We start from the raw sequence: 16,323 nt of genomic DNA, 5'->3' as shown, positions 1-16,323 counted from the left end.
CGATATTGAGCTACAACAGCTGCATTGGACCTTTAACTGACATGGGGTAATTGAGTGACATTCTGCCCAACGCATCATCGGGGGCACACTGCCTGCCCTCCATGAACCGAAAGAACCCAATGTCACAGAAAGGCCAAAAAGATCATCAAGGACATCAACCACCCGAGCCACAGTCTGTTCACCACGTTATCATTTTTATTTATTTTTTATTTCACCTTTATTTAACCAGGTAGGCCAGTTGAGAACAAGTTCTCAATTACAATTGCGACCTGGCCAAGATAAAGCAAAACAGTGCAATGCAAACAACACAGAGTTACACATGGAATAAACAAACGTACAGTCAATAACACAATAGAAAATTCTATACACAGTGTGTGCAAATGAAGTAAGATTAGGGAGGTAAGAGAATAACTAGGCCATAGTGGTGAAATAATTACAATTTAGCAATTAAACACTGGAGTGATAAATGAGCAGAAGATGAATGTGCAAATAGAGATACTGGGGTGCAAAGCAGGGGAAAAAACAATATGGGGATGAGGTAGTTGGGTGGGCTATTTACAGATGGGCTACGGACAGGTGCAATGATCTGTAAGCTGATGCTTAAAGTTAGTGAGGGAGATATGAGTCTCCAGCTTCACTGATTTTTGCAATTTGTTCCAGTAATTGGCAGCAGAGAGCTTGAAGGAAAGGCGGCCAAAGCAGGAGTTGGCTTTGGGGGTGACCAGTGAAATATACCTGCTGGAGCGCGTCCTAAGGGTGGGTGCTGCTATGGTGACCAGTGAGCTGAGATAAGGTCGGGGCTTTACCTAGCAAAGACTTATAGATGACCTGGAGCCAGTGGGTTTGGCGACGAATATGAAGCGAGGGCCAACGAGAGCATACAGGTCGCAGTAGAGGGTAGTATATGGGGCTTTGGTGTCAAAAAGGATGGCACTGTGATAGACTGTATCCAATATATTGAGTAGGGTATTGGAGGCTATTTTGTAAACTACATCGCCGAAGTCGAGGATCGGTAAGATGGTCAGTTTTACGAGGGTATGTTTGGCAGCATGAGTGAAGGATGCTTTGTTGCGAAATAGGAAGCCGATTCTAGATTTAACTTTGGATTGGAGATGTTTGATGTGAGTCTGGAAGAAGAGTTTACAGTCTAACCAGACACCTAGGTATTTGTAGTTGTCCACATATTCTAAGTCAGAACCGTCCAGAGTAGTGATGCTGGACAGGCGGGCAGGTGCAGGCAGCGATCGGTTGAAGAGCATGCATTTAGTTTTACTTGAATTTAAGAGCAGTTGGAGGCCACGGGAGGAGAGTTGTGTGGCATTGAAGCTCGTCTGGAGGGTTGTTAACACAGTGTCCAAAGAAGGGCCAGAAGTATACAGAATGGTGTCGTCTGCGTAGAGGTGGATCAGAGACTCACCAGCAGCAAGAGCGACGTCATTGATGTATACAGAGAAAAGAGTCGGCCCAAGAATTGAACCCTGTGGCACCCCCATACAGACTGCCAGAGGTCCGGACAACAGGCCCTCCGATTTGACACAATGAACTCTATCAGAGAAGTAGTTGGTGAACCAGGTAAGGCAATCATTAGAGAAACCAAGACTATTGAGTCTGCCGATGAGGATGTGGTGATTGACAGAGTCGAAAGCCTTGGCCAGGTCAATGAATACGGCTGCACAGCATTGTTTCTTATCGATGGCGGTTAAGATATAATTTAGGACCTTGAGCGTGGCTGAGGTGCACCAATGACCAGCTCTGAAACCAGATTGCATAGCGGAGAAGGTGCGGTGGGATTCTAAATGGTCGGTAATCTGTTTGTTGACTTGGCTTTCGAAGACCTTAGAAAGGCAGGGTAGGATAGATATAGGTCTGTAGCAGTTTGGGTCAAGAGTGTCCCCCCCTTTGAAGAGGGGGATGACTGCAGCTGCTTTCCAATCTTTGGGAATCTCAGACGACACGAAAGAGAGGTTGAACAGGCTAGTAATAGGGGTTGCAACAATTTCGGCAGATAATTTTACAAAGAAAGGATCCAGATTGTCTAGCCCGGCTGATTTGTAGGGGTCCAGATTTTGCCGCTCTTTCAGAACATCAGCTGACTGGATTTGGGAGAAGGAGAAATGGGGAAGGATTGGGCGAGTTGCTGTGGGGGGTGCAGTGCTGTTGACCGGGGTAGGAGTAGCCAGGTGGAAAGCATGGCCAGCCGGAGAAAAATGCTTATTGAAATTCTCAATTATAGTGGATTTATCGGTGGTGACAGAGTTTCCTATCCTCAGTGCAGTGGGCAGCTGGGAGGAGGTGCTCTTATTCTACATGGACTTTACAGTGTCCCAGAACTTTTTTGAGTTTGTGTTGCAGGAAGCAAATTTCTGCTTGAAAAAGCTAGCCTTGGCTTTTCTAACTGCCTGTGTATATCGGTTTCTAACTTCCCTGAAATGTTGCATATCACGAGGGCTGTTCGATACTAATGCAGAACGCCACAGGATGTTTTTGTGTTGGTTAAGGGCAGTCAGGTCTGGAGAGAACCAAGGGCTATATCTGTTCCTGGTTCTACATTTCTTGAATGGGGCATGCTTATTTAAAATGGTGAGGAAGGCATTTAAAAAGAATAACCAGGCATCCTCTACTGACGGGATGAGGTCAATATCCTTCCAGAATACCCGGGCCAGGTCGATTAGAAAGGCCTGCTCGCTGAAGTGTTTCAGGGAGCGTTTGACAGTGATGAGTGGAGGTCGTTTGACCGCTGACCCATTACGGATGCAGGCAATGAGGCAGTGATCGCTGAGATCTTGGTTGAAAACAGCAGAGGTGTTGTCACAACACCTACGGAAGGTGGCGCCCCTCCTCGCCCGGGCGGCGCTCGGCGGTCGTCGTCTCCGGCCTACTAGCTGCCACCGATTTATGTTTCACGTTTTGTTAGTTAGGCCTAGGTTAGTTACGCACCTGTTTTGTGTTAGTTGATAGTGGGGAAGGGTATTTAGGCTAGCTAGTTAGGTTTGTGGTTTGTCCGGGATTGTTCGTTGTCAGGGTTGATTGTTTGTTATGAGGTTCTGTGTTTTTCCCTCTTGGAGTTACGTTGTATTGTTTTTGGACTGCGTCCCTGGTGAACGTTCTTTTAAGGGTGGTGCCTTTATTTTTGCACACCCTGCACTCCGTTCTTTGCATATTTTTCTGTGTGAATATTTTATTAAACTTTATTCCCGGAATCATCTGTCTCCTGCGCCTGACTCCACCTCTCCTGATTCCTCAAGCCACCCGTTGTGACAGGTGTATTTAGAGGGCAATTTGTTTAGGATGATATCTATGAGGGTGCCAGTGTTTACGGCTTTGGGGTGGTACCTGGTAGGTTCATTGATAATTTGTGTGAGATTGAGGGCATCAAGCTTAGATTGTAGGATGGCTGGGGTGTTAAGCATGTCCCAGTTTAGGTCGCCTAGCAGCACGAGCTCTGAAGATAGATTGGGGGCAGTCAGTTCACATATGGTGTCCAGAGCACAGCTGGGGGCAGAGGGTGGTCTATAGCAGGTGGCAACGGTGAGAGACTTGTTTTTAGAGAGGTGGATTTTAAAAGTAGAAGTTCAAATTGTTTGGGTACAGACCTGGATAGTAGGACAGAACTCTGCAGGCTATCTCTGCAGTAGATTGCAACACCGCCCCCTTTGGCCGTTCTATCTTATCTGAAAATGTTGTAGTTAGGGATCGAGATTTCAGAGTTTTTGGTGGTCTTCCTAAGCCAGGATTCAGACACGGCTAGGACATCCGGGTTGGCAGAGTGTGCTAAAGCAGTGAATAAAACAAACTTAGGGAGGAGGTTTCTAATGTTAACATGCATGAAACCAAGGCTATTACGGTTACAGAAGTCATCAAAAGAGAGTGCCTGGGGAATAGGAGTGGAGCTAGGCACTGCAGGGCCTGGATTCACCTCTACATCGCCAGAGGAACAGAGGAGGAGTAGGATAAGGGTACGGCTAAAAGCTATGAGAATTGGTCATCTAGGACGTCCGGAACAGAGAGTAAAAGTAACAGGTTTCTGGGGGTGATAAAATAGCTTCAAAGTATAATGTACAGACAAAGGTATGGTAGGCTGTGAATACAATGGAGGTAAACCTAGGCATTGAGTGATGATGAGAGAGACATTGTCTCTAGAAACATCATTGAAACCAGGTGATGTCATCGCATGTGTGGGTGGTGGAACTGAAAGGTTGGATAAGGTATAATGAGCAGGGCTAGAGACTCTACAGTGAAATAAGCCAATAAACACTAACCAGAACAGCAATGGACAAGGCATATTGACATTAAGGAGAGGCATGCTTAGCCGAGTGATCATAAGGGTCCAGTGAGTAGTGAGGTTGGTTGGGGTCACGGCGATTCAGACAGCTAGCCGGCCATGGGTAGCAAGCTGGCAGAAGATGGTCTGTTTTTAGCCACATTGTGCGTTTCCGTCGGTAGATTAGTGGGGTTCCATGTGGTAGAGGGGACCAATCCAATTGGCAAAATAGTTATAGTTATAGTGGCCCAAGAAAATTGTCCGATAGACCTATTCAGATAGCAGCCGATACGACAGCTAACGAATAGCGGGCCGCAGATGGGCGTTCAGGTTACGTCGCGACGGAGGGGCCAGTTGGATAACTCCCTCGGGCATCCGCATCGGCAGTAAAACGGGTCCGGATAGGTGATTGTAGCCCAGGAGTGGCTGAAGGAACTCTTCAGCTGGCTAGCTCCGGAATAATTGATGTTTGCTCCGGGACCGACGTTAGCCAATAGTCACTCGGATAGCAGCTAGCTAGCTGCAAGATCCAGGTGTAAATGTCCAGAGCTTGCGGTTGAAATCCGGGGATATGGAGAGAAAATAGGTCCGGTATGCTCTGGTCTGAGTCGCGTTGTACAAAAACTGGCGATAGCTGTTCGAGCTAAAGGATAGCTGATGACCGCCAATCGTGGTTAGCTGAATACTAACGTTAGCCAGTGAACTGGCTAACTTCTGGCTAACTTCTGTTGTGGATTTCAGATTTGAGGTGAATAATACTTTTTTTAAACAATTGGTGAGGTGGGTTACAGGAGCGTGTTTTGAAGTTTTTAAAAAAAATATATAAAAAGATATGCGAAGAAAATATGTAAATATATATATACACGGGACACGACAAGACGAGGACAAAGGACGTCTGACTGCTATGCCATCTTGGATGGAAGTGAATGTAAACTTCTGACCCACTGGAATTGTGATACAGTGAATTGTAAGTGAAATAATCTGTCTGTTAACAATTGTTGGAAAAATTACTTGTGTCATGCACAAAGTAGATGTTCTAACCGACTTGCCAAAACTATAGTTTGTTAACAAGAAATGTGTGGAGTGGTTGAAAAATGAATTTTAATGACTCCAACCTAAGTGTATGTAAACTTCTGACAACTGTAGCTATGAATCTGGGAACTAGCCCAGCGTCATGGTTTCTCAGTAGAAATCCACTATTTCAGAGTAAATTGCTCTAGCGAAGGTTCTGCTGATTTATGGATTGCCTCAGTGCAGGCCTCTAGGTGGTAAATATTTTACGAAATATATCAAGTGCTTCAATACAATGCTTCAGATTCTCACATGAAAAGCTGTAAAAAGTCAACCCTGCCATAGACACATACAGACAGACACACACATAAACCCACACATAAACACACACACACACACACACACACACACACACACACACACACACACACACACACACACACACACACACACACACACACACACACACACACACACACACACACACACACACACACACACACACACACACACCATGCCTGTAAGGCAGAGCAGGCAGCAGCTGCTACCACGGGCGGATGAAGTAATGTTGCGTCTCCGCTAGCTGTGGGAACCTACGCCTGGAAAAACAAAAAATGTGGAGGATCCAAGATGGAACAGCCAAGGGCGCTTTGACGTTCCATTAATTAATCCCTCAGCACACCGTCCTCCACTACTGTGTACATGACCCACATGCTGAAAAAGATAAGCGGGGGGATGAGGCTGCATGGCGAAAGGAGAGCGATGGGGGGGAACCACCCCAAGCTTCCTGATTGGACTTATGGGACAATGTTAGAATCAACTCAGTTCTCATACTCAAGGTTTTCGCCTCCTATCCAGCCATCTCAATTACTGTACAGTCTGACTGGATGGAACGGGGAAAAGGGAAACCATTCCCAGAAAATCCCTGTTGTTCATTTATGAAGTGTTTTCGGAAAAGCAGGCCGCTGAGAGGCAACCTCCATGCCTGCATGCAGCAGGCCAGTTAGTGGAGGTGCCCTGACGGATAAATCTGATCCTTTGTAGAGTCAGTATTGATCTGACAAAAGCTCACTACATGAATCAGGTATGAGCTCCGCTGCTTCCTCTCCCAGGCTCGGTTCAGTGCGATGGATGTGCTTCAGTGAAATAATAGCCCATATCCTCCTTCACATGCTCACACACTGGCAACTGTGGCAAGGCTTAGTTACAGCAGTGGTCATTAAAACCACTCACAAATTTGCTATCAACCTCTTCTCTGCAGTTAGCATATTGTGGTTGGAATAGAGTATGTTTCAATTGCATGGAATGGAGCTTGGCCTATATTTCGGATAAGATTGAGAATATTTGTAGTTGACATGCATAGTGTTTAGTTCAATAAGTTGATGGTCTGAAATATTCATTATGATTCTAACTCTTCTTAGTAAACCTTTGTCATGTACATAACATGTGTACTTTCTGCAGATGTTAGGCATATTTTACCATGACACAACAATGTAACAACATAACCTGACTAATGTCTCAAAGTCTTGTTCTGTTGTGGTGGTATTTCAATTCCCTTAAAGGTAGGCGAGGCAACTTCCTGCTTACAGAAACCAACAACAACAAAATTCAAATCTTCCAAGACTGCCACTATTGGCTCTTCCCAACATGGGCATGCCTCAAGGTAGGGCCAAATTAGTGTCAGTCTTGAATCCTGGTGTTGTTGTTTCTGTAGGCAGGAAGTAACCCCACTGTGAATGCTGATGTCATTATGCTGAGTCTAACTTTAACACCATTCAGGGAATCACAATTCTGACTTAGGTGCCTCACATTAACAGCCAGTGCTGTGCTACAGTAAGAGGTCTGATCAACTCCACTATATGTTGTGGCAATTATTAAGCTATATAACGCACTAATGAGATTCAGAAGATCAGGCTGTGCGGCTGGGCAAACTGAGATGTATACTGTTACGTCAGGTGTTAATAGCATGGTCCAAGTTGGCGGTTTGTGTTTTGCTGTCACTGCTGTGTGTCACAGGAACCAGCTCTCCTTCCCCTCCTGGGTTTAGCAGACTGCTGAGTGCAGGGTGTTTGTAAGCACGCGCACACACACACACACACACACACACACACACACACACACACACACACACACACACACACACACACACACACACACACACACACACACACACACACTTCTCCAGAGAAGGGAAGCTCAGAGATGCAACACAGCCTATTTCACTGCAAATGAGAAAATAAAAAAAACTAAGGTTGATGTCCGCACCCCTGTGGAAATCTAAATAGCATAATAAAAAAATCCCCATAAAAATATGTCAGTTTAACAAAGAGATACCTCAATCCACAGCATTCGCCTATGTCGCACTTCCGCATCTGCAATAAAAGGTGACAGAGCTAGAGCGGTGTTTCTCAGACCATGAGAAAATCGGTCTTCCCACAAAATCGTCTGTAGCGTCCGAACGGTTTGGCCTACAAACTATTATGACCCCTCTATGGACAGATGGGACTCTCACGAACACGTACATGTCTGTTTTGCTCTAGGATGCTCAAAGGCCTCACAAGACTCATCTGAAGGTCCCTGGTACCAGTTGAAAAAATATATGGAAGTATATAGAGACTGTCAATGCCAAAAATAAGGGGTTAAATACATGTAACATTTTTTTTTAAAAGACAAATGTTTCCTAATCTTTCTTATATCTCTCAAATATAGGACAGACACTTCAGAACAAACTTCCTTTTCATTTTTGGGGGGGACTAACTGTTGTTTCATGTAGTAAATCTGTTATTCATGCGTTTGTATGGCCTAATAGCAGTAAGGCCCAAAATATTTTGTCTTTTTTTTCATTTTTATCCTTCAAGGTGTCTGAAAATGTCAAATCAAATAGCAAAATGATCCTCAGTATGACCTTCTTAAAACGATTCAATATAGCTTAGTAGAACCCCCACAAATGTTTAATGTGTAGGATCCATTTATAATTTTCAGTTTCACTTTTTATTAGTCGTATGTGCGAGATACATTGTCCAATAAAATGCTTACTTGCAGGTTCCTTCTCGAAAATTCAACAACAATTAGAAATAAATCAAGTTGATTTTAGTTATCAAATGATTATACATTCATTAACAAAGACACACACAAAAAAAATACCACCCCAAACCCCTCCCGAAGGATCCGGGCAGCCCTGCCAATTCTTCCCCTCCAGCAACAGTAGCAGAGGCTGTCTGGTCTATCTAACTACTGCCAGGGCTCACCGTAGGGAACATCACATGTGTGACATCCATGAAAAGAGCTCAAGATAAGGCCCATTGATGCCAAGGAGGAGGAGAGCGGGAGGAATCCCTATTGGTTAAGACGAGCCATGCATGCTGACTCTATTATTCTATACCATCACAATGAGAAGTAGAATGAAGAGTATCTTTAAATATAACGAACCATTTGGGGCCACTTTTAAAAATATGAAAATCTTGGGGCACTCCCACACACTATGCGTATAGGTCCCAGGAGAAAACCCGGGGGGGATTCAAGGGAACAATGTCTACTTTGAGTTTATCTCATTTGAAACTGTTCACGATGAATCAATCACCTATATTCCGTAAATAATGAATTTTTATTCATATTTAGTAGTAACTGGCTTTGGTATAAAATGAACAAATAGGTGACATGTGCTGTCCTACCACATTCTCGCTAGTCTGTGAAGAGGACAGATTAGATTCGAATAATGAGCAATACTTTCGTGCTTGGTTAGTCAATACTGTGTTGATTGTTTTGGGGTTTCTAGCCAGCCATTTTTCCAGCCCAATGGAGGAACTTGTGCAGCAGGAGGTGTAGGAATTTGGTGTTACATTTAAAGAGCTTTTTTTCTAAAACTCTATAAATCCATTTCAGAAATGTTGGTCAATTAGCTTTTATTGTTTAAGGAATTTATGAAACAGATTGGTGTGTTTTTCACTATCTAATACTGGCATGGGGTTGTTCAATGACATCCATGTATTTGTTTGAAATCTATCACTTGATGGTTTCATTTCAGAGAGAAAAAGAATCATGTTTTCTTGCAAAACGCTAAATAACCACTTCACTCTCAGATAAAGTAGTACTGCTATGTTTTACACAGTCAAATGTAGCAAATAACATTTTTTTGTAAGATTTGTGATACCAATTTTTTTTTTAATGAATCAACACAGTAATATGAGAACTCTATGGAAAACATTTACATTTTAGTCATTTAGCAGATGCTCTTATCCAGAGTGACTTGCAGTTTGTGCATTCATCTTAAGATAGCCATGTGAGACAACCACATATCACAGTCAAATATATAGTATACGCGAACATTCCATTCCAGCTAAAGAATGGATGAATAGCGTTTTGCCACAACAACAAAAAACATTTTAATGAACACCTAAAATCTATGAATCAAAAATCTGAGAACACTAATATTTTACACACACATGAAAGTACCCATAAGCCACATGTGTCAAACTCATTGCACGGAGGGCCGAGTGTCTGCGGGTTTTCACTCCACCCTTGTACTTGATTGATGAATAAAGGTCACTAATTAGTAAGGAACTCCCCTCACCTGTTTGTTTAGGTCTTAATTGACAGGAAAAATCAAAGTCCTGCAGACACTCAGCCTTCCGTGGAATGAGTTTGACACCCCTGCCATTAGCTATAATTTCTGGTGAAAAAACACAATGTGAAATATTGGTGTATATAGTGATTTGGAAATAAGCTCTTCATTTGTAATCATCAAAGTATTATTAAATTAAACCCGGTGCTTTTATGTTCATTTAAGCCAATAAAATTGTAATTTCACCAATAAAAAAATGATATATACAAAAATAAACTTCCAGTTGATGAGGTTGTTTGAACAAGGTCCAAAATGTATAATTTCCATTCTACAAACAACAGATGTTAGCAGACACATTACTGTAGCTACTACACTATTTATGTTGCCTGTAGTATTTGACTATTACAGCAACACAAGGTGGTATTAAATCTTCATAGGTTCACATCAACAGCTTCTTACGCACTTTACTAGCCTAAACACACACACACGCACACACACGGTAACACGCATAATGATACAATCACATGTTAGAATTAGGGAGACCAAATTGTTGTGGCTTTCCTCTAGGATCATGTCTCGTAACATAACCAGAGTGATAACACTGAATAGTAATAACACAATAATAGAATCTCAATATGGAATGCTACACCTCAAAATTCTCAGAATTGTTTGAATAATATTTCAGCCTGATAAAACCAAATCCTATATAAATATAATTCATGCCATTTTAAAGCAGGCCAGGGAAATGTGGTGGGTGTGGGTTGTGGGACTCGATCTCTAGCTCTCTAGCTGTGATGTCACTGACCTGACCAATCATTTTATAGGCGTTCTGCCTTTTCATTTCTAAATCTTCCAAAGCAATGATTGCTCTGTCCACAATTATTATTGTTTGACTGTGAAGTCAACCCTCAACATTATCCATAATGTCTAATTAACGTTGTTTCAGTGGGAAATAAATAAATGTCTAGTGATTAGAAACACAATTCAGCATGAAATCCTATTGCAATTAGCAGTCCCTCCCATTCTGCATTCAGTGAATCACCTAAAAAGCTTGTTCACTCCCATACTATTACTTTCCTAATTAAATAATTAATTCTGAATAAAAAACTAATAAAACGCCTCTCTTCTACCTCTCACAGGGGGGAACCTGTCTCAACCAACCAATCAACCAACCAACCAGCCTCATCCTATCTGAACACCACAGAAGTCAGTATGAATCACTGGTTGTGTGGCCCTAATGGTGTGATGTTGAGTTCATGTAGAGTTGATGTTAAGTTGATGCTGAGTTAATGTTGACTGTGAGAAGGGGTAGCTAGTTCATTAGGGGCATTTAACTAGTTGTGTGTTCTGAGTAACAAGGTGTGCCACGATAGATGTCTTTTGATACTTTCCCATGTAACTGCTGTCATAAACATTAGCAGTAAACATTAGCATACTTGGCAAGAGGGATGTGCTTACATTAGCTCTGCTCTAATGTGAGCAGCCACAGGAACAAACTGCAAAGAATCTAGTGGTGCCGGATGATGCTATCTCATAGACATATTAGCCACCAAATTCATGCAATAAATATGACCTGGCATGTAGACATTTTAATATGTATCAAAAACACAACATTGTCACATACAAGTAAAGTCACCCATTTCAAGGGTTATTATAAACTGGGTGGTTTGAGCCCTGAATGCTGATTGGCTGAAAGCTGCAGTATACCAGACTGTATACCATGGGTGGGAAAGCAGGTAGCCTAGCACTTAAGAGCATTGGGCCAGTAACCAAAAGGTCACAGGTTTGAATCCCGAGCCAACTAGGTGAAAAATCTGTTGATGTGCCCTTGACCAAGGCACTTTAACGATAATTGCTCCGGTAAGTTGCTCTGGATAAGAGTGTCTGCTAAATGACTCAAATGTGTATGACAAAACATTTATTTTTACTGCTCTATTTTCGTTGGTAACCAGTTTATAATATCAGTAAGGCACCTCAGAGGTTTGTGATATATGGCCAATATTTATTTATTTATTTTATTTTACCTTTATTTAACTAGGCAAGTCAGTTAAGAACAAATTCTTATTTTCAATGATGGCCTAGGAACAGTGGGTTAACTGCCTTGTTCAGAGGCAGAACGACAGATTTTTACCTTGTCAGCTCGGGGATTCGATCTAGGAACCTAAGGGCTGTATCCAGGAACCTTGCGTTGCATCATGCATAAGAACAGCCATTCGTTGTGGTATATTGGACATATATCACACCCCCTCAGGCCTTATTGCTTAATTATAAACTGGGTATATCAGACTGTATACACACGGGTATGACAAAACATGTATTTTTACTACTCTAATTTAGTTGGTAACCAGTTTATAATATCAATAAGGCACCTCGGGGGTTTGTGGTATATGGCCAATATACCACGGCTAAGGGCTGTGTCTAGGCACTCCGAGATGTGTCATCCTTAGCCATGGTATATTGACATATACCACACCCCCTCGTGCCTTATTGCTTAATTATAGCATAGTCTCTTTGGAACAGGGTTAACAGTTCTGGTACAACTTATGGCTTGTAATTCATATATTGAACTTGTGTTAGGCAATGAGAAAATATAGTGTGTGTGTGTGTGTGTGTGTGTGTGTGTGTGTGTGTGTGTGTGTGTGTGTGTGTGTGTGTGTGTGTGTGTGTGTGTGTGTGTGTGTGTGTGCGCGTGTGTGTCGACCTATTTGCCAGCTAGGGCTTGCAGTCGTGTCGTGCAACAGCATGTACTTTTGGCGACCCCCAGCGTGCGGTAAGTGAAAGTTTTTCTCAGTTTCTTCACATCGACATTTCTTCACACCGAGTCTTCATACGACTGATGCCCACATTCAAAATATTGAATGCACAATCTAAAAACCATTGTGACAGTAAAGACACCATAGAAATATAGAAATAATATGTATGTATTGTGTGAGCCCTATAATTGATAAAGTAATATTAAATTCCAGCAGACGCTCATAACTCTTGCCATGGCGTAGTTTATAGAGAGCATTTGTCGATATGGGCGTATGCAAATATGAAACAATAATATATTATAAATTGAAAAACACCAACAGACATGTTCCACTTACCATAAAACGTATATAATGCAAATTATATAAGGTAGAGACTAAATTATTCTTACCTGCGTGCAATACACCGTTTTATCCACATTTTCTCGACAACAATTTCGAGTCAGTTCTTCAGGTATTCTCCCATTTAGATGGCTTCCACAAAAGTCGATAGTGGCTAATACACTCAAGTGACGAACCTTACTCCAAATGTCATTAATGCAAACATTCTAAGGCTATATCCTTCAACATTGCGCATATACAATTACTCCATATATGATGTCAACCCTGATCTTACACCACCAAAGGAGAGAATATGCAAATATCTTGGACGTTGTTTGTTTATTCTAACTTGGCAATTATCTTCCCATTAATTTGATAAGGTTGATAAGGACGCACCGAGTCCGTGGACAGGTGGTCCACTGTGCTTTTACCAAAAGGTGTCCTCTGACCACTTGTGTCGGTCAAACTTTGTCTTTATATAAATCATCGAATTTACTCCACTAGACAGTCAAAAAGCTATGAAAAAGAACACCAGAGAGGCAAGGTGATTCGTTGGCATCCTCAGTGGATTCGGCGCTGAAAATGACCACGCACGTTTCTACATTATTGAGAAGCAGAGAATAGCAAAACATCAGGAAATATACCCAGCTTGGACGGTTATAACAGTCAATCCCGAAAAGATGCGCCGAAGAATTTCGAAATGCTGATAGGTCACCGTTGGCCAAAATTCCACATTTCGCACATCTCTGAATAAATGAATGTAAGTAAAAGGTTAAAATGTTAAAAAAGAAACAGGAGACTAGGTGAGAGAACGGGTTATTTTGGAAGAGTGTCTGTGAGCGCGTCAGCGCGAGATGTTGCGTGTGGTAAGCGGTATAGGGAAAAATAACCACTTGTCATTTGAAGAGAGAGAGTGCAATATTATCACACCGTGCTATATCTCCGTGCCTTTCCGTTCCTCTCGCAGACTGAATAACAACCTGCCAGTCCTACTTCGGCTGACACCCATCTGACGTCATTTTAAAGTAAAATATGTGATATTGGAGACCACACTGCAAACTCAAACCGTCGCTCTGGTCTTGCCCTCGGCCATCGGCACACCTGTATTACAAGATGTTGGAGGTAGGCAACCTCCCATCACATTAGACTCGACATACTGATATGACCACAGCGAGATAAGTGAAAACATTACATATGACAAGCTCAGCTCTTGCGTGATACAGAGAGAGCACGTGGTGGTCTTCTTTTGCACCTCAGGGTCAATGTGTCAAACAGGTGCAGTCAGCTGTTGAAATCACCTGTTATATATGATTTACACAGCAAACATTGCATTACCAATTTGTTGTGTTTGAAGGTGAGCTATTAGGAATGTGAGAGTGCATGAGAGGTTGATTTCTCTCTATCACTCTCTCAGTTGACTACCATTGACAGATAAACAAACCTCTACACTCAAAACATTTATTTTGGCTGCCCTTAAGTTTTGCTGTATAGTATTTCATTAACATTACCACAATCCATTCATGTTTTATGGCGGAATGTAATTGTCTCTTGTAGAACTGACTTAACTCGGTGGAACTTGATGTGCACCAGATTAATTCATGTAGAATGAACTGACCAAATTTGGTTTGGTCAAAGAGTTTCTATTGTTGTGGGACAGAGGTCATTAGACTAATACCCAGCATATTTTACAACTGTGCATTTGGACATTTACATTTAGGTCATTACATTTTGGCAGTTCAGGCAGTGAAATTAAGGTAGATAAACAACCACAAGTAAAGATGTAAAAGTTTATGTAACTGTTACTGAGAATATGTTGTTGTTAAACTGGTCTGTTGGTTAGCTGGCAAACGCAACTGTCTCCCCAGCAGATGGAGGTTGTCTGTCTGTCTGTCTGTCTGTCTGTCTGTCTGTCTGTCTGTCTGTCTGTCTGTCTGTCTGTCTGTCTGTCTGTCTGTCTGTCTGTCTGTCTGTCTGTCTGTCTGTCTGTCTGTCTGTCTGTCTGTCTGTCTGTCTGGTCTGTCTGTCTGGTCTGTCTGTCTGGTCTCTCTCTCTCTCTCTCTCTCTCTCTCTCATGACCCAGCAGTGGGTTATTTCTAAGTTGTTTGAGTCCTGACGCTGAACTCTAATCCTATGAGTAACTGGGCTATTACGCCCTCACATTTCCCCCTCTGTCTTATTCTTTCTTTCTTTTTTATTCATTTATTTTTGTGAAGTGTATTGTGATAGAATTGATTTTGATTTCTCTTTCCCCTCCCCTCTCTTTTTCTCTCTCACACACTCTCACACATATTAGAGAGAGTGTGTGACAGGGAGATTGAGAGAGAAAGACAGCGTTGATGAGGAGAGTGCTGTTGTTTTACCTCAGAGATAGTCACTGGTTGCTGTGCATCAGTCAGACTGTGGGTGTTATGGTTCACATGGAGGAATCGTAAACCCAAACGCTACTGGTGAAACAGCTGTTGTGTAAGTCATTAACGCCCCGCAATGAGGACTAGAATTAAAGGGAGAGGGATTTGGGCTGTGCAGCGTGTCTGCATTGCTCTTCAGTGCCTCACATTGGCATTTCTTAGTTTCGTTTGTGCAAAGTAAAAGTACTCGCAGTATTAAAAAAAATAACAAAATAAGAAATGTTTTATTGTCACATACACAAGATAGGTGCAGTGAAATGTGTTGTTTTACAGAGTCAGCCATAGTAGTACGGTACCCCTGGAGCAAATTAGAGTTAAGTGCCTTGCTCTAGGCTACCTAGAGCTTTCCCAAACAGTAGGCTGCCTTAGACTAGTGTGGATTAGAGTGGATTCCCCTGTACTGCATGCTGCGATGGAAAACAAAAACTCAGAGTAAATTCCTTTACTCACAAAGAAAATTCCTTTCTATCTCTATGAGCTTCTCAATTTCTACAAAACAAAGTGCTAATACACATGAAGAAATCTAGGAAGAGTTATTCAGAGGAACTTTTTTCACAGTGTCACAATGATGGCCTTTTTGGTATATCTACTAATTATATGTTTTTTTATTTTCCTTTATATGGGATGTCTTCCTGAATAATGTCCACTTATTGATTGGTGTTTTATGCCATATGAAGGGAGGACAGAGAGAGCAGCAACTCTACCCTGCTATGATGAGTGGTTTGTATTGAACTTGTTTATACTATGGGGAAATCCTTGCGAAATCCACTCTGCACAAAAGCAAACAATGACATCAGGGACCTTGTATCGGAATATTGCTGGGAATGTAGGATGCAATGCATCTCCATTCACTCAAAATTTGGCAAGGTTGTGCATATATCAACAGACGATGTTAAGCTAAGATTGTGGGTTCAATATATGAAAGGTGTGCTGTAGTATTACCAGTTTCATGTCAGGTTAGTGCTGTCTTGAGGTAGTCATAACTGCATGTTACTTAAAATAATTGATATA

The 16,323-nt window shown here is 42.1% G+C and overlaps 1 protein-coding gene across 1 annotated transcript in view; it reads right to left on the bottom strand.

Moving 5' to 3' along the window:
* ajap1 (adherens junctions associated protein 1) overlaps positions 1 to 14,042 on the bottom strand; it is an 89,574-nt gene extending 75,532 nt beyond the window's left edge. The window contains exon 1 of the mRNA XM_014135425.2: positions 12,976 to 14,042. Coding sequence (XP_013990900.1) covers positions 12,976 to 13,004 — 29 coding nt within the window. The 5' untranslated portion in view covers positions 13,005 to 14,042. The remainder of the gene's footprint in view (positions 1 to 12,975) is intronic.
* Positions 14,043 to 16,323: the final 2,281 nt, after the last annotated feature.

This window comes from Salmo salar, chromosome ssa13 (genome assembly GCF_905237065.1).
Source record: "Salmo salar chromosome ssa13, Ssal_v3.1, whole genome shotgun sequence".
NCBI classification, from domain to species: domain Eukaryota; kingdom Metazoa; phylum Chordata; class Actinopteri; order Salmoniformes; family Salmonidae; genus Salmo; species Salmo salar.
Note: the sequence above shows the minus strand (reverse complement) of the source record. Positions and strands in the feature narration are given on the sequence as shown.